Source organism: Melospiza melodia, chromosome 9, assembly GCF_035770615.1.
Source record: "Melospiza melodia melodia isolate bMelMel2 chromosome 9, bMelMel2.pri, whole genome shotgun sequence".
NCBI classification, from domain to species: domain Eukaryota; kingdom Metazoa; phylum Chordata; class Aves; order Passeriformes; family Passerellidae; genus Melospiza; species Melospiza melodia.
Window position 1 is genome coordinate 15,592,382 of NC_086202.1, and position 27,600 is coordinate 15,619,981.

At 37.8% G+C, this 27,600-nt stretch overlaps 1 protein-coding gene across 1 annotated transcript; it reads left to right on the plus strand.

Moving 5' to 3' along the window:
- The first annotated feature begins 113 nt into the window (after window positions 1-113).
- On the plus strand, window positions 114-26,011 carry MARCHF5 (membrane associated ring-CH-type finger 5). Its single transcript, XM_063163479.1, has 6 exons — window positions 114-369; window positions 14,537-14,739; window positions 18,586-18,716; window positions 21,854-22,037; window positions 22,459-22,625; window positions 23,790-26,011. The coding sequence occupies exons 1-6, from the start codon at window positions 326-328 to the stop codon at window positions 23,904-23,906; spliced, it is 846 nt and encodes a 281-aa protein (XP_063019549.1). The 5' UTR covers window positions 114-325; the 3' UTR covers window positions 23,907-26,011.
- The last annotated feature ends 1,589 nt before the right edge of the window (window positions 26,012-27,600 follow it).

A 27,600-nucleotide genomic window follows, 5' to 3' on the forward strand; every position in this document is an offset into this window, starting at 1 on the left:
CTCCCAGCGCTCCCGGCGCTCCGGGCACGGGCTCGAGCCCTGCCCTTGGCGCAGGCGCGCTGCGGGGCCGGGCGGCGGTGACGGCGGCGCGGTTGCGCTCAGCGCTCGCCGCCTCTCCCCGCGGCGGCCCGGGCGCTCCGTCCTGTCCCGGCCACCGGCCCTGCGCCGCGTCCCGCCCGCCGAACGAGGGAAGGGCCGCTCCGGCCGTCCCGCGGAAGGGCGGATTTGCCGCCCTCCCGTTCGCTCCCCTTTCTCCGCCGCCGCACGCGTGACGCCTTTGTCAGGCTCCGGGCCCTCGGCTGGGCCCGCTCCTCCGCCCGGGGCCATGGCCGAGCAGACGGGCTTGGCGCTGCCGCAGACCATGGACAGGTACGCGGAGGGAACGCTCGGGCTGGGCCTGTCAGCCCCCGCGGCGGGTTTGGGGCCGGTGTCGCGAGTCCGGTTTCGATTTTTGCCTTCTAAAAGCCTCGGTGGCCTGACTGAAGTTGTGGAGCGCCGTCGTAAAGCAGCGCCAGGTACCGCGGGCAGCTGAGGGCCAGGAGGGATCGCTCCCGCTGCCCTCGGCCACAGGAGGGGTGGGGGTGTGTATGTCTGTGTGTGTGTGTGTCTGTGTGTCTGTGTCTGTGTGTGTGTCTGTCTGTGTGTGTGTCTGTCTGTGTGTGTGTGTGTCTGTGTGTCTGTGTCTGTGTGTGTGTGTCTGTGTGTGTGCCTCAGCATGGGCCCTGGGCCGGCCGGGGGCTGCGGGAGCCGGGGCTGGGCCCAGCAGAGCCTCCGGGAAGAGAACGCGCTGATGTGCGCGTCAAGTGAGGCACCAAAAGATGACCTAAGCATAGCCGGCCTTGTGTGTTTTGTTGCTGGTTTTATGATCTGAAGAAAGCCTTTAATTGCTTTCTGGAGCGTTTTTTAAAATTACAACCTTAGAAGTATTATGACTTAAACATATTTCTTCGTCTATAATTACTAACTTGTAAATTCTATTTATTGTATTTGTTTTCTCTATATATGCTTTTATTTGAATACGTAACACTTTCATCCTGTTCCACTGAGCACTTCAGGTTCCTTAAGTGTAATTTCTACTCATCTATGAAGCCCTTGCAACCTATTCCTACAAACAATAAAGCACATTCACAGCCTGTTATTGCAGGAGTTGTAATAGCCTGGTATCTCAGAAGGTGGGGATCCAGAAGCAGTTCAGGCTTCTGTTGATGAACCTGTCAAGTTTCCATCATAAGGAATCAAAAAGAACCCTGGTGGTTTTATCCTTTCCAGGTCGCCTCTAAGGAAAGAGTGTTTAATGAAATACAGCCTGTCATCAGGCAGGTGATGGAAACACAAACTGTGGGAGGCAGGGGTGGAACTTGTGCAGCCTGGAAGGTGGGAATGAGAAGTTCCAGTTTGATATAGAAAGAGGATAAAGGTGATTTGGGGAGGGAAAGTTTGTGTTGTAGAAAAACTGAAAAGGTAATAGATGACAAATGGATGATTTATGTTATAAAAGTATTGCTGAATCAACTCCTCTTAAACTAAAAAAAAAAAAAAACAAACAACCCAAAAGCAAAAAACACCAACAAAACAACAAACTTTCATCTGCATCCTGAATTTTGTGGTCTAGTAATAAATATTTAGAGTTCAAGGAAGCCATAATACTCTCTGTGGCTGCCCTGATGCCCATGGCTATTGTCCTGGTTCTGAAGTCCTGGTTCACCCTGTTGGGAAATGGCTGTGAGGTTGTGTTTATAATCTTTGTTGTGGCCAACAGTTGAATTAAACAGTTAATTAAAAAAGTAAAAGGGTAATTAGTTACCTGGTTGCCAAACCAGTTTACTGTTCTTCAGTTGTTACCTGTAATAGAGATGTGGGTTTTGATGTACATTTAATATTCTTGTGTTCTTTAAAGTTTGTCAAATTATAATTTGTGTCTCTGGCTCTTTTCAAAGACTTTTCCTGGTATGCTTAGAGTAGCTTGATATGTAAAACAGTTGGACAGCAGGGAAAGAATTTGAAGTACCTAAGTAGCATAAAAGGAGGTGTGATATGCAAAATCTTAAAGAGTAATTGCAAATGATTATAGCTTAATGCAAAATGCATACTTTAAAATAAAATACAGATCTTTTACTGAAGGATGCAGAAAACAGCTTTCCAGATGACTTTCATTTGGATTCTAATAGTTGAGGAAGGGGAAAAGAAGGGTTTTCTTCTGTTTCCAATACCTAGATGGCCACCAAGAGTGGTGTCATGCTGTTGTATCAGGAATTAGGTGGTGCTGTAGGTCTGAGTGCATGCACTGCTTTGTGAACAAGGGTCAGAGCTCCCAGAGCAAGTTCTTTGATTCTCTGTTTGTGAGAGGGAACAGCTGGATTCTTCTCTTGACTCTTAGATTCTATACCTGTATGATTACAGGTTTATTTCCTTAATAAAGTTGTATTTCTCTAGTGCAAGGACTGACTTGATAGCATCACCACGTTCTTGCCTGGGATTCATCTTTCTTTGATGTATTTTGTGCTCCATCCTTTATTTGCCTGCATAATTCGGTGTAGGAAGCAACCCATGGATTTATAATGAAGGTAAATAGCTGTTAAAATGTAAAGAGTCAGTTACTCAAAATTTCTACCTAAGGATTTTATACTTACCTGAAGGATTGGCTGTAGCATAAATACAGGAAGCATGACAGTGAAGTGACACTACATTGTGGATTGTCTCATCTGCAGCTTTTAGGAAACTAATCCATATGATTGGCATCATCTTTTCTAGCCTGAAAATTGGAATTTCCATCCCTCTTGTAATTTTTTTTCTTCTCTTTCATGTTCACGTAACAGTTCCAGATAATAATTCTTGAAATGCTGTCCTTTTCTGCAAGCAGAAATCTTTTCAGTCTATGGTAAAATCCCATATTTCTGGACTAATGCATACACTTTTAAGGCAGGTATTAGTAATCTGGCTAAATGCTGAGATTTTATTATTATTTCATTATTTTAATGCCTTTGTTCATGTTAGTTTAATGCATAAATTACAGAATTATAGTAATCTTTGTTAAAACTTGAACTTATGTGGCAGTGGGTTTATGTGCTGCTAATGTGAGCTGTAATGCTAAAATGTACTCATATTTTTAAGCTTTATTCTCTTGATTTCAGTTGGATTGGGTGTGGATTGCTCTTGCACTTGGTTATGCCAGTGAATGGCTGGGGTTCTGTTTTTCCAAGCATATCCTGTGGCAGTGAATTGTGGTATTTCATGTACTATCCAAATTAAAGACAGCTGCTCCCTTCTGTGCATGTATTTGCCACCATGGCCAGAACGTGGGCACCACTGCTTTCTGTTACTTCAGGCTGTGGAGGTGTTAGTCAACATTTGATGGATAATCTCTTGAAGGCTTGTGCAGGTACCTGCTGAAGAATCAACATAGTGATCATTTTAGCATGCTTTAGTTTTTGAATTAGCATTCTTAATTTTTTGACTCAGTGGTAGTTGCTCAGTTGTGGTGAATATCCTTGATAAAAACTGGAGCGAGATGATGTGGCTTTAAGTCTCTGCCATTCCCTATTGAAAGGAGATGAGAACTGAAATTGCTGGTAGACTTTAAAAGCAATTAAACAATAAATTGTAGTTTGCTTAAGAAATTACTCTTGCCATCTAGAGGGGAGTGCTGTTGCAATTAAATTTTCTCTTTCCAGATCACTGATTTATTGGAAAAATGCTAGCAATTGTAGTTCAAAAATTGCAGAACAGCATTGGATTTTCTATTTCAGTTTTTTGAAATGTCATCTGATTCCATAGTAATTTTTTTTTTCCAAGAATAAAGAATATGTATGGTATTGTACATGACTTTCAGTTTCTCTTTCCATTCCAGTCACCATTTGTGGTGGTGTTTGTGTTGAGATCAGTTCATTTCCTTCCTTCTTTGAAAGTGCAGGCGCTGTTTTAGTTTTATTTGCGCAATGAATTGTTGATACTTTAGTAAGCTAATACAGGGTTTTGGATTATGACCCTGATGCTACAACCTCAGTAGTGTAATTAGTGCAGGGTGGTCCTTGATTAAAGATGTTTATTCTGAACATCTTAGACTTGTACTGTTTGTTGTGCTCTGATTTCTCTCACTGAGGGAAGTTGACACACGAGTGACTCTTTCTAGGAGTGGAGTTCCCAGATAAGATATGCAGAGTAATAAGCAACATAAAACACAGTATGGGATTTAGGTATTATCTTTATTTTTTACAGAATGCCATCTCTGCAGTTACTCAGTCTGTTTGTTCTACTTCTGCTGATTAAGCACTTCTCTTTTCCTTGTCCCACCTCAAGTAATTATTTTCTTTCTTCACAACAGAGTTAAACTCCTTTGAGAGAGATCTTCCTAACTTCTGGCTGAAGTCTCTCAGTGCCTGGAAGTACCTGGCTTTCTGTTCTTCCTTGAGAGTAGGTTAGGAGGAGAGGCTGTGTGAGAGTAGAGAATGGACTGTGCTGAGTTCATCTCCACCAAGGAAACAAGGAGTTTGTTTTTCCCTGTCCTTAGCCCAACTGTTTGAAAGATGATGTTGATACAGGATGGAAAAAGCAAAATCACACCTATCTTGGAGAGTGGGTTTCAAGAAAGAAAGTTTGAAACAGTAATAGCTTTATAATATCTTGGCTTTCTCATTACTGCTTCATCCCAGGTACATCCCTTAGTATTTTGCTTCACTTTATCCTGAAAGTTCTATGCAGATTGACTTCTTCCTGTGTCTTACCAGTGAAGATGATTAATGGAGACTTGATGCAGACCTGGACATTGACTTTTGCCCATGGGAAATTTACAGGTGTCAGCATGTTGTTTATGAACTGCCTTAACCTTTTGACTCTTGTCTAATGTGTGTTATTTTTCTGTCTCTGATGTCTGCTTTGATATGCTCAGGAACAAATGGACGTGTTTTAGTCGTTGCTTAACAATTAACTTCTCCCTGCAGACAGTAGGTAATTATTCTTCCTATTTAAGTGTGAAGAAACTCCTGAGAGACAACTTACAATTTTTTATATTCAAACTCTTGGCATCCCATGTATTATGAAGGCATTCAGATAATATTTTCATTTGTTACATTCACTTTATCTAAAAAGGCTGTACAAACTCCTGTTTATTGATCTCTTCCATATAAAAGTGTTCAGACTCTGTAATAGTGCTTAAAGTTTTAATGGTTTGCCATGGTGTCTTTAAGTGCTCACTGAAATGGAAACTTCTGACAGTTAATGCCAATGTGTTGAATAAATATATGTATAATAATTTACAGACAAATATCAAAAGGTTAAGGTATCAATTTTGCAACAACTTCTTAAAGTAATACTTAAAGTGGTAATAAATATGCCAGCTGTTTTAGGCTTGTTTGGTGCTTTTGGCATCTCAACCTGCTTATGGCCTTTCTGCATTGCAAAGAGGGTGGAAAATTCCTGGTGTGAAAATAAGTGCTTTCTCGTGAACATTTTTGCTTTCCCCTCAGCAGCAGAATGGGCCTAGATTTTTATAGGATATAAATACCTACCTTTATCAAAAGAGTGTGTGACTTGCTCATGCTTTTACTGGCATTTGTAGTTTACCACAAGTAGCAAGTTCATTGCCAGTGCAGAAGAGTAAGAGGAGTCAGTCTGAAGTGGTTAAAGCAAACTGCATCTGGCTGATGTTTCTAAATGAAACTGTTGAGGTTACATAAGTTGGTGAAGGGGCTGGAGCATGTGACTTCCCAGAAGAAGCTGGAGGAGCTAAGCCTGTCTGGGGAAGGGATGGCTTGGGAGGCTTGATGACCTTCTGCCTACCAAGGAGGCTGTTCAGAACACTGCCTGTGGAGGTTCCTGGCAGGATGGTGAGAGTCAGCTGGGAATTTGAACAGAGAAGTTTTCAGCACGTGGGGATGGGAATGATGCAGTTGAGCTTGGGAACAAGTTCCCAGTGCAGATGTGGATCTTGGCCCATGGGGCTTTTCAGGACCCAGCTGGAGAATGCTCTGCTGTCTGCTCTGAATTTGGTGTTGATTCTGTCTTGGGCAGGAGGTCTGACAAGATCTCCTGTGGTCCCTTCCAAGCTGTGATTCTGTGATACCAGCTCTGGATGCAATCCCAGTTTAAGGGAAAACAGCACAGTACCATTTGCACTGCAGAACTCAAGCATAGGGGAGGTACAGCCCACTGGCACCTTCTAGCAAATCTGCACTTGGTCTTTTTTAGCACCAGCTCTGAAATTTTTACCTAAAAGTTGAGATAACTTCCTCTCTAGTTGGATTGGGAATTTGCTTTTTTTCTCTTGAGAATTTTTGCTCCTGTCATGTTAATGCTAATATGAGTGCTTTTTGTCAAAAATTTCTAAAACTGAATGGAAGTGCTTATGCTCAGGATTTTTGTGTGGTGTTCTGGGGGAAGGATTAGACACTTCCTGCCTAACGCTACTGTAGGATAAGAAAACTTACAATCAAAATATCCACTTTTAAATGCTGCTTGAAAAAATTGCAGTGAAGTTATATTAAATCAGGGGCTAGCTGTTCATTTGTTTCTAAGTTAACCTAAAAATTAAACTGGCCTGCTGTATAATAGTTTCCCCTATAACAAGTAAATACCAGTTGATTTAAGGGCTATCCAGGGAATCCTTGTATGTGCTTATGTTTGGAAACAACTTTCACAGAAACAAACTTTTTGGATAAGTGTTAGTGTTTCTAGGTTTTCAGGTGATTGCTGATGGAAAGTATGGACTGTTTAGTGTTCTCAGTTTATGTATCCCTGCCTGTTTCCTCCTATGACCATGCAGCTCTTCTTCAATGTGCACATAGTAAAAGAAACTGCTAAAACAGTGGGAAGATGGTAAATAAAAGAGTTGTCATGGACAAGAGGGGCTGGCATTCAGTGCTATTTTTTTTAAGCCACGTTGATATAATTAATTATTTCTTCACATTCTAAAAAAGACATGACCCTCTATTTTAAACCTGCAGTGTGGTCATTATGTACCTTCCAGACCTCTTCTCATTTGTTTCTTCTAAGTGCCTCCTGGAATGTGAATATTTTTGTTTCGAAGTGGATAGTTTTTATTGGCCTGAAATGTGCCAACATTTAGTTAGCTTTCTGTGAGGGATGTAATTGCAGAAGACCATGTGCAGGGTGCTTGTGACTGTTCTGCTGGTGAGTCATGCAGTCAGTTGCACAGCTTGTCCAGGAGAGTCACTTTAGTGTTACCATCAGACACCTTGCACTTTTGTTCACATTTATTCAGAGTAAAGACATTTCCAAATTTTCAATGTCTGCCACATTTGATCGGTGGTTTTTGTTGTTCTTGAGGTATTAACATCCCAAGAATTTATCTTGTTGACATTTAAATTTTTTTGTAATTTTTAGGTCAGAAATTGTTCCAATTTTTATTATTAGGATTATATAAGATGACTGACTTAAGTAGAGCTTTTTGGTTTGTTCTCTTATACTGTAAATTTTCTGGTAAAAAGTAGAAATTATAAACTGAGAATAACTTGAGTAATATTATCTGTCATAAACTCTTGAGTTCAGAGCAATTTGCTTGCTTTGGAGTTGGAGGACTACACTTCCTTTTTTTTTTTCCTTCTCTTTTCTTTGGAAGAACTCAACAGGAAGATTGCTTACCCTGTGTGGTCAGTTTAACCATGAAACTCTCTAGGAATACATAAAAAACATCAAACTTCTATTTCTCAGGTACTATCCCTCAAAACTGAATGTAAAGCAAGGAACCATGTTTAGTTTCTAACAGATGTCTATGCTAATGTATTTACTTCTGTAAGTAAAGCTGCTGTGCCTAAAGATTCATTTGTACTTCATTTGTACTTTGCATTAACTGACTGGAAAATGGCTGCAGGAGATTGAGCTCCCATGATACAGACTCAGTGAATAACTTTGCATTTCTTTCCATGTGCTCATCACAGCAACAGCTGAATGTCAGGGTGGTTACAGTTTTAGGCAGGTCAGACTTGGTCTGTTCTGTATGTAGGTCGCTCCTGGTATTTGTAGCATCTGTCATCCATTCTGTACATGTAGCACAAATATCAGTATTGGTGTTCTTCTGATGCAATCCCTTCCCTTTTCCCCCAGTGCAAAATAGCATTGGTTGGTTATAGAAACTACATATTTTTCTCTTCATTTGGAGTCTGGTCATCTTAGAGGTAATTAATAAGTAATTAAAATGTTCAAGTCACATTCAAGGAAGTAACTTTAAATAACCTCTAATGCATAATTTCCTAGTTGCTTCACATCTCCTGTGTTTGTGATTATTGACAGATTTGTCAAACAAGACATGAGAAAATGTTTTCCCTATATTGTATCATGCTGTCTGCACTATAAAAACACCATTAAATATTTAAAGCATTAACTTAATGCTATTAGAATTCTTCACTGTTTGCTATGTATGTACTTGAATACATGTCAACTTTCTGTTCAAAGCATGTTTCCATTTTGGAAGTAAATTGTTTTGTGCGTGTGTATGTGGTTCTATGTTTAGGTTTTGTATGGTTGATTTTTCTTTTTCCACTTAGTTTTAGTCACTTTTGTTTTTCTTCCTAGGCTGGTGAGAATCAGTGTTACCCACCCGCAGTAGGCACTCAGTAGCTTGAATTGTTAGTTGTAGTCCAAGCTGCTAATATACATTAGTAAGAGTTCAGTTAGCAAAATGTATAATGCTTTAGTAATAAAGTGCTTATTGTACAAGTTGTTGTTTTTCCTGATTTGTCCTTTGTGCATGTGTAGAAGGGCCCTGTTCTTCCTCCCTCACTTAGGAAATAAAACAAATGTTTCTAACATCAAAATTCATTGCATATTTAAAGGCTGATAGCAAGGCCACCAAGCCTTGATGATTTCTCACCTTTTCCTTTTAAAAAAGTGAGAGTATGGTAGTATTAAAACCTTTAAGATAACTGAATTTTGGAGACTTTGTGAAAGGAACGTGTCTGAATAACTGGTTGCAAAAATTTAATTTATTCAGAATGAAAGCTAATTTTTTTTTTACTGACAGTCTAGATTTTGGCAAACTAGAGACCAAAACACAAGATAGCTAGATCTGAGGAGGGATTCCTTATTCTAAGCTGGCTAGAAGCAAAGACCATAAAACAATAAGGCCAAATTTAAGCACAATAGGTGATGCCTGGCAGTCAAGGGCGTATTTTTATCCACAAGCTAGAAAGCAGCCAGCAGGATTTGGGAAACTGTCCTTTACTTGTATCTCTGCCTTTATATAGTGCAGTGAACTCTAGTGTGAAATATTTCCCCTTGATTTAAGCTGTAATTAAGAATATAAAAAAGCTTGAACTGAACTTCTGATAATCAGTAGATCTTGCTGGTGCAGTTTCTAGTTAATTATTCTGTGGGGTTTTAATGGGTTTGTTTACTGAGTTTTAGTTATCCACATGCTTTTATTAAAAGCTTTTTAAAATCTAGTTTATTAGGATGTCATCCTGAGGTTAGAGGAAGTCAGAGCCTGTATATAAATCCCACTTGTGTGACCGTGTGTTCACACCAGCATTCGCTTGATATTCTGTACTTGAGCTGTTTCTATTGAAAGCATTGCTTTTGTAGTAAAGTGTCTTTACTGTTCTATCTGGGCTCTTAACAATATCTCCTTTACTCAGCTTTGCAGGCTATCCTTGATGACTAGGCAGAGCAGAATTGGGTATATGGTCAGATGACTTTCAGGACTTGCTTTGAGAATTTTAGACTTTGTTCAAAGTGACAGCATGTTTTCTAGCTGGCTGAGACAGGCTGGCATATGGCTGCTGTGCCGTGCTGCCTTGGAAGCACCCTCTGAAGTCCCCAAGGAGCATCTAAGACCACTATTTTTGCACCAGTGTCTGTTCTTCACTCAGTATAGTTCCCTTGTGTGTTTTTCCTGTTAAGATAGTGGAAGGGTGTTTTGAGTTTGATAGGCAGGTGTTGGATTGAAGATTAAAGTATTTTTTTGTGTGTTTGATGGCCGGGAAAAGAGCAGTGTTCCATCCTACAGGTGGGTTTATCACTTCCGGCACTTCATCTCCTCTGTGAAGCCTGACATAAGCTAACATTTCTCAGGTTAATGGTATTCCTTTGTAGCCTTTATCAGGGATTTGTAGGCTGTGGTTGCATTCTCTCATGACCAGGCAGTGTCCCTCTAGCACAAGATCTTATTGCTGCTGGTTCTTCACACTCTGGAAAAGGAAATGCTTAGTGGTAGCATTTGCAATGAGGTGTTTCTCTTGCTTTTTGAAAGAACAGTTTGCTGTCCCCCTACTAAAATTCCAACCAGCTCCAAAGCAGCCTAGTGCTACTGGTAATCCCATTTTTCTGACATCCTAGTCTTCCAACGTACATATGATCTTGTAGTGCGTAGAGTGTAGCTGGCAAGTTTAGTCTAAAGCTTATCACTGTTCGCCATCCAAGATATTTCATCTGTTGACATAACCATGCATAAAAAGTTGTTATGGAAGCTCATGAAAAATTGCCTCTTCCAAACAGCAGACTTGTGGGTCATCCTTTAGAACAGTGCCTTTTAATGGCAAGTGATTGGAATGCTTTTGGTCATTTCTTTCAAGGTACCTTTTCACCCCTCACTGACTTGGCTCTCTGTGCTACTGTTGTTACCAGTTGTGTTTCAGCCTTTTCACTTTCTTCTTTTTGGATGTGAAATTCAATTGCAATAAGCTGCTCTGACACCTTGTGTTTAGCAGGACAAGGATGATTTACTCTTGCAGCAAGATATCAGCAATTTCCTGCCACTTTAAGGAATAGAGCTTTATGATTTGAGAGAAATGCAGAAAATGTTTTGTTTTGTGAATGAACTGTAATGAGAGGGAAAATGTGTTTCTAGCTCATGATTCTAGAACATGTCATGCATGTTCAAATTTGCATTTCCCACGGTAAGAGTTAGATCTAAAAGTCAAATAGGGCTTTCTATTCTGAGAAGTTTTCTGGTTTTGCTGACCATTCATATTTGTATGCCACTGAACATAAGGGGGAAAATTCCAAGGTGTTTCCATTCCTACTTCAGTACCGAATATTTGAAACCAGATCATAAAACAGCTGTACTGCCCCAGTCTAGCAAGTCATCTTCCATTAAGTGTTGTGGATACAAGGATATCTGCTGGGCTTTTGGGGCTTTTTTGTGTTGCTTTACACAGTCATCACAGTCATGCCTGCTTGAAAACAAAACTTTTACATGATGGATTCAGCTTTCACAAATTGAGTCAGATTTGATTTAAATAACGTGAATTAGACACTGTCTTCCCTCCCATCTAAGACTGGTTTTGGAAAAAAGTAACTTTAGAAGGGTTATAGCTTAATAAAAAGGAGAGCAGTCTAGGTATGTCTGATCCTGGAGGTCCTAAGGATGTGTTAGAGCTGCAGCTCCAAGCAGGTACCAGAGAGAAAAGCTCCTTACTGGTAAGAAACTTGTGGTTTGGAGGAACCTGGGTTTAGGCAGGCCTTGGTTTCTTAGTCATGTAACATTTGGAGTGTAGGATCTCTAATCTTCTGTACAGCTTTCTCCCCAACTGCTTTGCTCTTAATACAAGCAGTGCCCTGAAAAGAGTTGTCTTTGCTAGAGGCAAAAAAATACAGATCCAAAAAATGCTTTATTCTCAGGGTCAGAATAGAATTTTTGAGACTGGAAAGCTTCATCTGCTGGGGAGCTGAATCTAAAAGGCATTTGTAACCCTATATTCAGAGCTGCAATAGTGATATGGTCTGGAGTTTTGTATGTTTTGTTTTGATTTTTTTTTTTTTGAGCCAAGGAAGTGTGGAAAAATATATTGGTGTTATTGATTTGGCTATGTAGAAAGTCATCAAGGAAAAGGGTTCGAGTTTCTATCAGAAACAATGCTTTGTTCCACCTTTTCAGCCCTTTCTATTTCAGGTTATCTGAGTAGCAGCCTGATTCAGTGGTAAGAATCAAGGTCATATTTTATTCAGTACAAGAAAATGGAAAATCTGGCAAGAGCCTAGGTACCTGTTTTGAAATGGTTTTATTTAGTCCTTTCTGCTACAGCTGCTGTCAATGGAAAGAGATAAAGCTGATGACAGTATACAGGGAATTTACTGTTCATTATTCATGACCTGCTGAAGGTTTAAGTCTGTGAAGGATTTTGTTATTCATTTCATAGGTCTTTCAGGTTTTCAAGCATGATTGGCTGGCAAGAAGCAATTAAAGAAAAGATGCATATTTTTCTTGACTTACTAACCTTGACAGAGAACGTGAGAACAGAATTTAATCTATAACCATTGTCACGGACAAATTCAGTTAATATTGCAGTGTAGCAAGATTATGTTCATGCTTAAATCTGTCAGTATTTGAATAAACTCTAGACTTGCATTTTGTGATGGTATTCTTAGACCTAACTAGCTCTGTTGTGAAGCCTTTAATTTATAAATAAAAATCTGAATTACAAATTTAGAGCAGTTGTAGATTTAAATAGGCTATGGAATGAGTGAGTGAATGTTTACCTGTAATGCAGAAAAAAACTTCGGAAGAGGAACAATTACCAGTAGTGTTGTATGGTATTATTTATTGTTAAAGTAAATTTGGGGATTCTTAATGTAAATAAGTCAGACTTTGATGTTACCTTCCCATTAAGATGAATGGAAGAAACTACAGTTCTGATTCCAGATGTCATCAACTGAGAAGCTCTAGTTTTAGACCACCACACTTTAAATTTATATCTGTACCTACTATAATGTGTTCTGTAATTAAAACTGGACATTACAGGTTCATTTTATGGATTGTTCAGTATTAAATTGCTTTCTCTCTGGTCTTCCCTGGAATCTGAATCTCAGGTTGTATTCCCTTTTACAAGTATGCCAATTGTATGTATGCCTTTTACAATGTGCTCAATTATATTCCCTTTTTACAAGTAAAAAATTGCTCCAGGTTGCCTTCTGCTCTGACACACTTGCAACTTTTTCAATGTACTTCTACTACTGTAGATGTTAAAAAGATTTCATGCTTTAAAGAATGGCTTGCAGGTACTTGATAGGCATGGTCATTTCTATTAGAAAGGCATGGCTATTCTTCTGTAAAGGAACACTTTCAATTTACAAATAGAATACTACCCAAAACAGTGAGGTCTTAAAAGCAAAGCTGTTAGACAACAATATTTTTCATGTCTTGAAGTTGGAGCCAGACAAAATTTAATTTCCCATTGCAAATTCGCCCTTCCTTTTCCTCAGAGGAGTTAAATAAAAGCAAAAGTGAGAGGCAAAGCGTTGTGAACCACTGTAACATCCTGGCATAGAATCTACAATCATTATTCTTAAATAATAAAGTTGTTTTGTTTACAAGAGTCAGAGCATTTCTCAGTTTCTTCTTCCTCAGTTACTGTGTTACTGTCTGTTACTCATTACAGATAAGAAACCTTTTAGTGTTTTGTCTTAATGTTGTTACACAAGTTGTTAAGAGAACGAGACTTCATCATCAAAATTGTGATGTTAAACTTCAGTTTGGTCACAGTGTCTAATTAGATTGTGTCTTGGAGGTTAAATTATAAGGAGGCTGTTGCTGTGCTCCTTTATAGGGGTTTAACTATGATTGTAGTGACTTGCATAAAATATTTTTTTAAAATCAGACCATTATAAATATATATATATATATATATATATATATATATATATATATATATATATGTATAGTAATATTCTTATTTTGCTAGACTCTGGTTTATTATGTAAACTTCAATATCTTCAGCATGGGAATTAGCAAATTGTTTCACAGTAAAAATTACTGGCTGAACATATCTGATATTTTCCTAGTTTAGATCCATATTTTGCTTTGTCTTATAAGTTGGCCAAAAGTCTGGCCTAATCATCAGACCAGATATCTGGGAGTTCCTGGTTCTATGCTCACTTCAGGTGAGGTTGTACAGACTGTCAGTCTTGTGTTTTCTCCTTACAGATTAATATATTTGAATTTTTATGCCCACATAATTGTCAAAAGCAGAAATTTCCTCCTCTACTGGTCCAATAGTGTTCTTGAAGTCCTTTGTAACTTAATTTATATTATACAAAGTCAACTTGTTTGAACTAAATACTTTATTTTTTCCAAGAGAGCAAATGAATTTGATAAAATTGTTTAGAGTTTTTTGTGGTATATTGTATCATTTGTGTTGTTTTATTATTTAAGTGGATTGGACTTAGTTTCCCAAGTAACAGACTACAGTATTGATCTTATATTTTTAAAATTAAAAAAACTTACCAAAATGTTGTAGAAGGAGATGATAAAACATTAAAAAAATATGGATTTTCCATATGTTGAATTATTCAAAGGTTGGACTATAGTCTCAGTGCTTTTTAAACATAAATTATCTAAAAGTTTAATTAATAATTCAGAATGTATAAAGCAGTTGTTTAGCTATCTGAAAAGTTATGCTTATTATGTTGATTTTATAGCAAAACTGGTACAAAATACTTACACTTCTGGTGATTAAGAGTGAAGTAATAACCATCATCTCCTCTAGATGTACATTTTCTTAAGCTGTATGCTTTCACACGTGAATGTTTATTTTTAGCATGTAAAAGCAGCAGCAAACACCTTTGTTTTCCCTTCCTGTGCTTGCAGAAGCTGCTGGGTTTGCTTTGCTACCGACGAGGACGATCGCACAGCAGAGTGGGTGCGGCCCTGCCGCTGCAGGGGCTCCACCAAATGGGTGCATCAGACTTGTCTGCAGCGCTGGGTGGACGAGAAGCAGAGAGGAAACAGCACTGCTAGAGTTGCTTGTCCTCAGTGCAATGCAGAGTATTTAATAGTATTTCCAAAGCTAGGTAAGATACGGATCATTTCAATTATTGCTTATTTATTTGTTCTTGTGTTCCTTTGTTTTCCCCTTTCTTGTGCTCGGAGCACCATTTCTGTTGGAAACTTGTCTATTCCCTTTCCCAGACAGAAAGAAATAACTTTATATTCTGCTTGCATCCTGTTTGGTGGCTTAGTTAAATACCTTCTAAAACTTTTGGATCTATTCCACTTAGGAATATAGATAAATCTTGTGATTGACCTGTAATTATTTCCTGGCTAATGGGATTGTTTTTCTTGTTGAACAGAAGGTGACTTCTTTCAGCAGTTGCCACACAGCACATAAACACATCCTTTTTTTGACTCAGCTTGCAGAGACACTTATCAGAGGAAATTTAGTGGAGAATTTCCTAAGCAGCATGTGGCATTACTGGAAAAACATACTTTCACTTTGGTCAGGAGGTGTTTCTGAGACAATATTGCCCTGTGATAACGAGGCAGAATATTTATGATTGCTGGGTATGCTGTAGCTCTGTTTGTCAAGGTCAAAAGAAAAAGTTGGACATGTCTTCCAGAGTCTCTTACTTGAGTAGCCAAGAAGGATAATGCACAGTATGTTGCATTTATTTAAATTAGCAGTGCTTGCTGTTATTTCAGCCCTCGTTTGCCCATGTGTTCTATAGGATATATTAAGCAAATCAAGAAAATGAAATGTTGCCATGGAAACTTAAATTTTGTTTAAAAGTAAAACTGATTGTTAGAGAAAGGGTGATGTAGTAATTGAGTGCAGGCATTCAGAGGATTTTAAAGAAGATTTTTTTAAAGTATCTTATTTCTGTAATGAAAGAGCTGAAAATAACTCACTGTCAGTTCTTTGGGAGAGGACCTCTTTCTTAGTAGCTTAAGGGCTGATGAAATTAAGGTGTCAAGGGAATTTTGAGTGATGACATTTACTTCCATGATAGAACACTGAGTAATGGGAAAGAAAATATACACAACAATATTGCATTGTTGATATAAAAATGCATAAACCCGTAGGAAACTTACTACAAGTTATTCATATAACAGCCACACTTTGGCTTTGCTGAATAGGGTAACTCCCCATCATAAAGAAGGCATCAAACAATAACATTTAGAATTGGCTTTGGGAAGAAAACTGGGTTTCCATCTGGACACAGAATGCACCACGAAACTTTACACTGTTTGAAATTCTTGTTTGTATCTTTACTGATGAAATTGTAATGTGAGATGTGTTTGCATTTTATTTTGACAATGGCCAAAAGGGGTAGCAACTATAATTTGGACAGGATACATTAACATAACAGGCATTTTCATTTGTTCCTGCAATTTGTGGCAAACTGTATTTGAAAGCTTAGATTCCAACATTCCTGGATTCTGAAGCTGGCCTAAAATTCTTGCATGACATTGTTCAGTTCTTGCATGCAGGTATATGAGACTCCCTTCATGTATTTTGATATATTTTTCCTCATAATACCATCTTCTTCTGTTTTTAAAGATAAGGGCATAAAAATTCAGACTTGTCTAAAAGTACACAAGACATTGGTAGAAGAGCAGGGAAATTAATCTGGGTCCATGGAACATCAGTCATGACCTTGAAGTGCCTCAAACAACTGAGCCAGTCTTGCCCTTATGTAACTCTTTCTAGTAACCCAAAGCTGTTCCAGCACAATTCAACTACAAGTCAGTCAGGGTCACAGCAGGCAGAGTAAGGACAGTAAGAATTTTCCAAGAAGCCTTGGAACACTTCTTTTGAAGACAGTGTTTGTCATACCCTTCCCTGAGGCATCACAGTTCAGAAACTTACTTACTTTTAAGACTTCCCTTAATGTACTACTGGAAACTTTTTTCTAAAAATTCTGTGAAAGGATACCCTCATCACAAAATTTAATTTATGATTATAGTTTAGAAGTAATATCAACTTGAGGAGACATCAGTGAATATAAGTAACAGTGGGTGTTTCTTTATATATTTACTAGTTCAAAACAACCTCTCATGAAATATCTCAAAATCAGAATTCCATTTTAGATTTGATACTGCCTATCAGTTCTGGTGATTGGTGATAATTATGTTCCTGTGAGCTGTTTTCTGCTCTTTCAAGTACTTTCACTAAATAGAAAAAATATTGTTACCACTTTGAAAGTAACCAAAGAATCTCTTAGATAATTATTTCAGTTTAATAAAAAGAAAACATTTTGGCAGAAAAAAACTCTTTAAAGCATGATCTATTTTTCAAAATAAAAAATATTTTTGTTTCATATTTCCTTCTTTAATTTGAGTATCAGTGATATTTATTTTTCTGTTTCTTCCTCCGTACCATCTTAAAAAGCAAAGCTAGTTTTGTCCTCTTTTCTCACTACTTCCTTCCTAAGGCCTAATTAAAAGATTGCTTCAAGAATTTTTTTCTAGTATTTTCTCAAGATTCGATACCTGATTCTCTAGCCAGGTTTCTCTTAATGATTGGTATCAGTAGGTGTAATTTGTTAGTACTTGTGTTATAAGGCAACATTCAGTGTCATTTGAGTCTCCTGTCTTCAAACATAAGTTTTCAAAAAGGTAAAACCAAACAAGTTGTTCAGTGCCTCTGGGAAACAGTCAAGATGTGTAAACTACTGTGCATTTAGTACTTGCAGTTATGACCTTGTTGCTGCTTCCAGCATACTGATAGACATCTCAGCACCTTCTTAAGTGTGTTCTGGAAAGTCAAACACAACTATTAAGAGTTGAACTGGATGTTCCTGTTGCCTTTTTTCCACCAGCTGACTTGAGCTGAGTGGAACTGGGGTTTTTGAAAGCATTCTCAGTAGAGCTGTTCTATAGAAAAAGAACTAACTAAGTCATGAAATGGGAGTCACAATTTTGTCACTGTGGGTAAACTTTGAGAGACATGGAGGATTAGTTACTTGAGGAATGCCTGTAGGCTGGTTTTGAGAATTTTCACTGATTTTGGTAGGAAAAAGTAGGAAGGAGCTCACAGGAACCGCTCATGCATATGAGCTGTGGGAGGACAGTCTGTATGTAGAATTTGTTGACAAATACAAAAGTAATGTGGATTATGGTGGTGATGGCTTTCACTTCCATGTTTACATTTTAGTGTTCTGGCTTTTGCCTCACTCATACTCTTGCAGTCCCTCAAAGAAAAGATGCAGGCATTGCCCTTGTTTACCTCACCAAAGGTAGTCAGGGTATTTATTGTCTTGCCCTGTGTAAGTCTGGAAAGTGCACTTGTGCATAGACAGAACAATGAACCTATTCATGTGTTGTTGTCAAAGGCACTGAATAACCTGGATAGGAGTATTTTTTCCTCCAGTGTTTTGAGAAGTGATCATTTAAACATACTGAATGCAGCTTCTTCCAGTGGAAGGAATCTTTTGTATTAACTGTGCTACTTTCTACTACATAGCAGCATAGTTTAGTGGCAGAATTTTCAGGTGAAGTTGTCAAAGATAAGGACATGAAGTACATTACAACAAATCGGTATTTTTTCCTTTAGAAAACTAAAATATCTAACAAATGAAAAAGGCACTAAGCCTAAAGTGGTTTGTACAAAAGAACAATTCTTACTCAACACAAAGGAAGCTAATCACTGGGTAAATTAGTGCTTTAAGCAGTGTATCAATCTCCTGGAAAAATGAAATGGTAGGCAGGCAGAAGTTACAAGTTTAGCTTAATAGCTTTTTAATTATATATTATATTATATATATTCACTTAAACAGCACGTGTGGTATGTCAGACTTCCACTTTGCCTCGTTTGTTCTTCTTATTGGTGATAGATGCTGACTTTTCTACAGTATGCTTTTATTTGTGTGTATCTATATATATATCTCTCTTGAAACCTTACTTTTCCTTTATCATAGGTCCAGTTGTTTACGTTTTGGATCTTGCAGATCGCCTGATCTCAAAGGCATGTCCCTTTGCTGCAGCTGGAATCATGGTGGGCTCCATATACTGGACAGCCGTGACGTACGGGGCGGTGACGGTCATGCAGGTACACGCTCTTCCCTCTCCCTGCCACCTCTGAGAGCAAAGGCAATCTGACTCCTCTTTGCTTGGCTTTCAGTGTAGTTACCAGTGAATTCAAGATGGTTTTTCATGTTTAACTGGCCATAGTTTATAACTGCAAGTATGCCTGTTGGGCATGGTTCAGTCTGCAACTAACAAACTGCACTGCTGCTCTAGCTGGCTGCCCTCTGTATGGCAGACTGGTGAACACAATTCTGTTCTCATGGGAAAAGGTGCCATTACCACCTAGCTGCCAATAATGAGTATCTTCAGTAAAGACAGGAGATGTAATCTTTTCTTTTACTTGGAGAAAAACTTTGCTAGTAACATTCAAACTGTTGAAATTGAAAGATGGTAAACTATTTTCTGGATATTGTGATTTTTTTTTTTAATTGTATAAAGGAAAATACATGCCCTAAATGATGCAGTTCATTCATAAACAAGAAATACAAAACACTGCAAATTAATGTTTTAATTACTTCAGACTGTATGATTAGTTGAAAGGGGAAAAAAAAGTTTTCCTGCTTCTGTTCTTGTGAACTTACTATTTAAATAGAAAAGTAATGTTGACAGGTGGTACACTGTTACCTATGGAAAGACTTGGTAATGGTGATTCTAGTTCAACCACAAGACCAGAGTTTGCAGAGATTGTACAATCAGAAGCACTTCCTTACTCCTTCAGTTGTTGATTCCTATCTGAAATCTATAACCTGTGTTTTGCCTGAAAGCATAAAAGTATTTCTGATGCTAATTCAGCTGTAGATAGAATTAACAAGCCAATATGTTAATAAATGCTCCTCTACACAGTTCTAATTTTAAATATACAAACTGGTTCTTCTCTCATAAGTCATTTGGCACTAGTTCTTGAGATGTGTGGTACTGCCCTGCCCTGTGAAGATGGTGTGCTGTTTTGGTTCAGGTTCTGAGTGATCTGGAAGCAGAAATGGAGCCCAAATGAGTGGTGCAGTTTCCCTGTACCAGTGTGGCCAAGGGTCAGCAGCTGCATAGGTGATGTGTAATGGCTTTCAATACCCCCTCCATTGCAGTGGGTGAGTCTGTGTATTACAGAGTGGTGCAATTAAGTATTTTTTATTGGATATTTCATTGTTGTGGCTCCAACAGAACCATTACACCTATCTGTAATACTACAAGGAGACTTTGGAAATGCATCAGTCCTTTTCTCCTTGCTCACTGCTACATTGATCTCTTTTTCTGTAGGAAATTGTGACCTTTTTAGCTGCCCTAGAGCTCTGCAGCCAGATGGAAAAATAAATGCTTTGTTCTGAAGTTGTTTTGCTTTTGAAGTGAGGATCTGTGTAAACATTAGTTTAGGCAGCTGGTCAAATCCCAGATATGAAGAATTAGCTATTTTCATGATTTAATGTTTTGATTGTATGGATGGCATGCTGGGCAAGACAGTAATTTAGTTTTGCTTGTAGAGGAGCAGACTGAGTGGGTAGTAGAGGGAAACTGTTCCAACCCTTTTGCCACCCCAGCCTTGCTAGGTTTAATGCAGTTTTTCTCCTGATGTATTTCAGACTCTTTTCCCTTAGTTGAAGGGCCAGAGAGAAGCACAGAAGCTATTTTTAGACTTCAGGTGCAGAAAAATATATACAGAATTGACATTGTGGTAGCTAAGTCAGTAACAAGTCAGATGGAGTTACTGAAAGCAGAGAAATACAATAATCTAAAGCAGAAAGAGACAAGATACTGAAGCATTTTTTGATGGACAATGACTATAAGGAGAAAAAGGATAGTGTCAGACTTCACAGCTTGAGTAGAAGATACTGAAGCTGGAAGACAAATGCTGAATGTTTTTTCAGGAATAATCTATTGGCAGCAACAATATTGGTTATGCCTATTTTTAGAGGCTGTGGTATATAACATAACTTCCTGTTCTGGAGGTGTAACATGGAATGCTTTTCAGAGCAAGGCAAAAATGTACAGTTGGAAGGTACTGTGGTACATTACTGTAGCTTCTTCCCTGTGTCCTACCTATTCCAGAAGTACTGGGTTTGTTATTTTCCTTTTTTACAATTTTGCTGTTCTTTCATGTTCTTACCTTCTAATTCTAATTTTTGTGCAATTGAAGACTTGATAAGTTATTGTACTTGTGGGGAAAACAAGAAGTCAATGAAAACACATCAGAAAATCCAGCGCTTGACAAACATAATTATTATTTTAGTGTTTTTAGTCCTACCAGATTCTTACAGAAAAAGTCATGAAAGAGCCTGTTCTTCCTGGAAGCAATTCAAAGACTTATTATTAGCATTTATACTGATTAAATTGAGACAAATCTAAAGGATATGTACCACTCTAATGTAATTTTTTATCCTCAGTCCTATTGGATTTATTTAAAATTAAAGTAATGTACTTTTAAAAAGACATAAGGAACCATTCTGTTGCAGTTGTAACATCTGCATTTTATAAATGGAAAAGTCAGATTAATTTTTTTATATATCAGCAGAAAAGTATAGACATAGCAGTAATAATGATCTTTTCAAATCCTTGAACTAACTACCTATGAAAATAAGGTACATGTGAAGATATGCTGCTATTTCCACTACAGTTGAAAATAATGTTCATCTTCCTGCATTGTCCAGAGAAACAATAGTTAAATACTGTGATCTCTGTTATGTAAGGTATTCCTAAAAAGCACAAAATATGGATAAAAACATCCTGAGGTACCTACTATCAATTTATCCTATGAACAGTAGTGTCTGATCAGTTTCTGAGTGTAGAATTACTTGTTATAAAACTGTAAATTCTTAAATGCCTTTTGGAAAGCTTGCTGTATTATTAGTGTTTCAGATGTTAAGGCTTTTACTTACACAGAAACACATAAAACCTTTCTTGAGATGGCTGGGAATTCTGTTACAGTTCTCTGCAGTAATAATGGTTTGCAAAATAGGGCTGGTAGCTCACCTGCATTATCCTCTATAAGCAACCAAGGATACAAAGAGAAAACAGTGTAAATTAGGTAAAACAGTGTTCTTTTTTTCTTTAACTTAAAACACGTGGGCAGCTTCAAACAAACTCAACTTTTAAAGTTACATTTTTGTTCATTTGTACATTGTAACAGTGTTGTGGCCTATGTTTGTCAACTATATGCATATTTTCTAGGTTGTGGGTCACAAAGAAGGTCTTGATGTGATGGAGAGAGCTGATCCTTTATTCCTTTTGATTGGCCTTCCCACTATCCCAGTCATGCTAATACTGGGCAAGATGATCCGTTGGGAGGACTATGTGCTCAGACTGTGGCGCAAATACTCCAATAAGCTACAAATTTTGAACAGTATATTTCCAGGTAATGTGATTCAGTTAAAAAAGAAATGCCAAGATTGAACTTCTGCCTTTAGGAGATGGGGATAGGCAAGTAGTTTTTGCTATTTTTAAGTAGAGGTGATTAACACTGTCCCTCTATTTCATGGTTATTCTGTTTAGATTGTGTTTGTGGAATATGGCCTGAGATGGGTGTGGCAGGAGTAGCAGGAACATGGTTTCAGTTCAGGCTTTAGTAACAAAACAAGCTACTGCAAGTCATGGGTCTTACTTGAAAGTAAAACTGTGGTCGTTGAATGGAAACAGAATATTCACTGAGAAGAGGGATAGTTCTCACAAAGCAGTTGGCTGTAGATTTGTACTGGAGTGGGGAGTGGGCAGTAATGCACTTTCTGTGCTCTTTTTTGAGGCAGTATAGGCCTTGTAACCTTTTCTTATCCCTTTAGGCATTGGATGTCCTGTTCCTCGTATCCCAGCAGAGGCCAACCCTCTGGCAGATCACGTCTCTGCCACACGGATTCTGTGTGGAGCTCTAGTTTTCCCTACTATTGCCACAATAGTTGGCAAGCTGATGTTCAGCAGTGTTAACTCAAATTTACAAAGGACAATCTTGGTAAGATTCAATACTATGTTTCATAAATTATACGAGAGGAATATGAAGTGTTGTGAAGGAGGGAGGCAAAGGAAAAAGGAACACAAATTGATCTGGAATTTTAAGAACAGCATTTGATTAAAGGAAGGGTTTTTTTAAGATTGCCTGTCTTAGCAGTGGACAAACATCATGTGTGTGAAAGACTCTTTATGACTGAAACTAATCTCAGTTCATGACAAGGATGAAAGTTTTATCTGGCACTATAGTAGAGCAGGCCTTAGCAGTAATAATGCTGACAGTGAAGATGAGGAGCCAGCATCTTCTATGAACAGTCTCTGTAAGGGAAGACTGGGATTTATATTATAAACCTTTTCATATTAGCTTTTGTTTACTGATTTGGAGAGAAACTCTTTGTTTCTTATTTTAATAAGGAGAGGAAAATTAACTCTCCATAGAGTTCATATGGAGAGGGAATGGCAATCTCTTGCTTTGTGAATAACCTCTCTAGTTGCAGCCTTTCAAGGACAAGTACACTGAGTTTGGTAATTTGGAATCCCTGCTCATCTGACTGTCACTACAGCCCGTTTTCAATTCCTGCATGTTTATGCACCCCTCTCTTTTATGCAGATCAAACAGTGATATTGCAAATGTTCATGCAAACTAAAAGCTTCTTGGTGTCTCATTTTGAAGACTTGAGATAAACATATTGTAAAGCTTTCTAGAGGGAAAAAAAGGTTGTTTTACAAAAATAGATTTTATTTTACTCCACTTTTGGCAAGTGCCATTTTTCACAGTCTAGTTATAGAATGGTTATCAGTACTATTCCTTTTGCCTTGTATAGTATACATTCAGAGAAGGGAGGAAAGCAGATACATATCTGCATTTTCTTTGTTATTGAAATAAGATTTTGATTTTTAAAATTTAGAATACTGGTGAGACTTCCAAGGAAATAAAAGCTTTTATAGATTCAGTCTGTAATCCCTTTAAGTAATGGTAACCTCTGTAATAGTGCATTGTGACAGAAAACTTTGACATACTCATTTGGAACTGTACTAATTAGTTAATCTTTAGAAGAAAATACTATATGTATAGAAAACAAATCTTCTCTGACTGGAAATTTTTAAGAACATTTGCATTGATATGACACTGAACTGTGCAGGTTTTCAAAATATCTTTTTATTTCAGGGTGGAATTGCTTTTGTTGCTATAAAAGGAGCTTTTAAGGTTTACTTCAAGCAGCAGCAATATTTGCGCCAAGCTCACCGCAAAATTTTAAATTATCCTGAACAAGAAGGAGCGTAAGGCTGTAACCTCCAGATGTCACAGAGTCTCACCTAACAGGTTTCCATGTTGTATTGGTTCCATTGTTATTGCACAGTAGTGGAAAATTGTGATAAGTTGCTGCTCCTCTATTTTTTTTTTCCTTTAAATACAATAAAGCACTGTCTTGTGGCAGGGTAAATCCTTTCAGCAACCACTGAACCTAAGAATGTGATTTGGCTTTCATTATTTTTTGGGTATTTCTGTTGGGCAATAGGCTTTTGAATTATTTTCTTTGAGCCAATATACTGAATGGAAAAAAAAAGAATCAACTACAGAACATTTTAAGTGTAGTTAGGTAGGCTATATCCAAATGTCTTTTCTCTAGGTGATTTTGTACCCAGGCTGTCATTCAGTTTATCATTTCACACAATGAAGGGAGATTGCTTTAGAAGGGGAGTGTGAGTCATTACCAAGGAGAAAGAATTTTCTTTGAGTTTTGCTGGTATCAAACAGGGAGTGTGAAATACTCAAATGACAGAGAAAGCAGAAGATAGATCACTCTCTGCAGGACTTGTATGTCAGCTTTAACCACCTAAGTATTAGGTGTTAAAATTAGCATGGCTTTCAGGTGACTATTTTACTACTGGTAATTTTCAGTGTCCTGTTGTATCTTCTGCAGTGCCTAGTGTAATTTTCTCATGGCTTTACTGGTTTGTAACTGGTGCTGGATTGCATTTTTTTCCTCCAGTTAAAATAATTACAAGGGGGAAATAAATTTCACTTGCTTATTTTGTAGTTAAGTATTAGAACACTTGTTTAATTTCCATATTCCTTTATGTTGTGTAAATACCCATAGAAACCTGCGAGAAAGCAGCATTGAACACTAAAGCTCCATGTGAACTGCCAGCAGGGCATCCCCTGAAGCATCCAGACCTGAGAGTGTAACTCAGCTCTGCTCAGGACTGGGCTCTGCTGCCCTGCTGGCAGTGCTGGCTGCAAGGGGCTGACACTACACTCTGGGTACCTGAGCTGAGCATCCTGCCAGCAGGGTCCTTGGCTTAAGGTAACTGGGCTCCATTTTGTAAAGGACTACAGGATAAATCTTAAATGTGTCATAAAGTTTATTTATACAGTAAGCTTTACTGTTCCCCTATGTCTAAAGTAGTCAGTTGAGGGAGACATTAGCACTTCCATTATTTGTTGTATTTCTAAATCTAGTTTCAACAGAAATTGATTGTTTTGTGAAGTTAAATTCTGACAAACATAATTTGAATATTGCATATTCATACCAGACCTAATCTGGATTTTGTATTTGAAGTTCTTTCTTAACAACAATTTCTTTGTTTTTCTCCGAGTTTTCTCTTGTTCATATTAGTATGTCAAATGCATGAAGAATAGCTTAAAAATATTTGAGTGGAATTATTCATTAGTAAATATTTCTTTTCACCAGAAATGAAGTAAATGCTGAATGGACTTCCTATTTGACTGCAATAATGTATGTTAGGAGAAATTCAAAGTAAGGTACCTTTTCTATAGTATGTTTATCTTAATTACCAAGATGTAATATTTTAAAACTGTACAAAAGTGTATATAAAGGCCAGTTAGTATTAAAAACCTATACAGGTGTTAAAAATTATACACTCAATCAATATCAAATACTTTTGAGGCTCTTGCTGTAATGGAAGAATTACTATAACCTTGTAAGTCTGCTGATTATATTTGTCTTAGTAGGCTCACTTTTATATAAAACCTAAACTAAGTAGCAGCCTCTGAAAGTTGCTACACTCTGTAAGATAGTCTTGAAACAATATAATATGTATTTCTTACAGAATTTCTCGTTTCAAGAAAACAGCTTTTCAGTGGTCTTCACTGTATATATTTCCAAGCAATTTATTACTGTTTTTTAAAGTCTCATGGAAAGAATTGAATGATGCAAATTAGTGGGTTTGAAACTTGTTTCATGGAAAAGCTCATTGTCTCCTCTGGAAGTTAAAGCTATTGTAAAAATACAATTATAAAATACTGTATGGACTGTAAGATGATTTCACGTGAGTGGTTAAAGGTCATTAATCTGTAAATCTTGTTTTTAAGTATTGAAAATTATAGTTATGTTGAATTAGGTTGAATAAATATTTTTTACACTCCTTAGTGTACTTTGTCAGTTGAACAAAAACTTCTGAAGGGAAAGTGTTTTGTTTTAATGCATACCTAAATATTTATACGATTAATTTTGAGTTGATGGACTTCATCTTTGTGATGAAGAAAGAATTACTTTAAGACTCAAGTCTGACATCACTTTTTTTTTCCTTCTCTGTAGTGATGAATAAATGATACAGGGGAATGTGTTTCTTAAACATTTAAAGCAAAAGAAGTGTTGCAATATGGGCAACTTGCAGTAACACACAACTGTGGGGAAGTGACTGCGTATCCTTGGGCTGGCTGATGTGCAGCGTTGATTTGGGCAATAGATGAATCCCTCCTCATCAAGAAAGATAATACTGGCTGAAGGAATTGTATTTTTCACTGATAGCCAATTTATGTTCCATTGCTTTCAGGACAGGACTATGAAATGTTGTCTGGCATTTCTCAGTACACCCTTACAAGTAACGTGGTTTCTCCTTGGCTGCCATTACATTGACATAAGGGCACAAATTACCTGCACTGTGATTGGGTAATACACACAAGATGCTTCTCCCCTTCTCTCTAAGACAGACAAATCCAGATAGGCTTTATCAATTAATTTCAAGGCTTACTCAAGAACTTGAGTGACACAACTCACTCTCCAGAAGGCAGCTCCCAGTACACGTGCACAGAGAAGTATTGCTGTGAGTGAAAAGTGTGCTCTGCACAGGGGGATGAACTTCCCATTGGGCCATGGCTCCTAGGCCTTCAGAAGGTTTGCAGACCTGTGGCCTCTTTTTCCATTCTTGCCAGTTGCTTGTTCACATGCTCTGCATATTTTATTGCTTTTGCTCTGCTGAATATTGTGAGCATAAAGCAGTTATTTCTGGGTGCTGTACTGAGTTGTTGAGTAGAAAAATTCCATTCCAGAACCACTAAAAGCAAACATGAGACATGACTTGAAACTGCCTCAACCAAACAACTCAGCAGCACCTGTCAAAACATATCGTGCAGGCATCTCATTTAATGCTGGATGACTACGCCATGGAAAAGGAATTGCCTAAGCAGTGGTCCTCCAGAGGAAGTACTGTGCTTTTAAAATAAAAAATAAAAGCAATTCCTGGCTTCAGACCACTCTGTGGTAGAGCATGCACAGCTTGATGTTTGGGGTGTTTAGTGTTTTTCAATTGCTCCTCTGCTCTTACTACAAGTCAGTAACACTTGGCTGCAGTTTAATGGGAGCTGATAAAGGAACACACTGCTCTGAGTATTTACTGCAGGTTTAAGGATGTTTTGTCAGATTTTGTCATTTCTCTGACATGAATCACTACAAGAAGCTACCTCTGAAAAAGCCTCCCCTTCCAAATTTTCTAAATACTTCTCATGCACACAAGATAGAATGTATAAGAATAGAATTTAAAACATTTTTAGTTTGATGAAAAGCAAGAATGATTTTTGGAGTTTTTCTCTGCAGCAAAATGGTGGCTGGTTCAGAACTGTTTGACTAACTTGATGGAAGAAAGTCTCTACCACATTACCTCTCTTGCACAGTTCTAGGTTAACCTAGATAATTCCCTTGGGTAGTTCAGAGTTTGTTACTAATCATAGTTTG

Coding starts and splice junctions, on each gene's coding strand:
- MARCHF5 (XM_063163479.1), top strand. CDS start 326: ATGGCCGAGCAGACGGGCTTGGCGCTGCCGCAGACCATGGACAG. Junction 18,717..21,853: donor GGGCGGTGACGGTCATGCAG/GTACACGCTCTT, acceptor CATATTTTCTAG/GTTGTGGGTCACAAAGAAGG. Junction 22,038..22,458: donor TTTGAACAGTATATTTCCAG/GTAATGTGATTC, acceptor TTATCCCTTTAG/GCATTGGATGTCCTGTTCCT.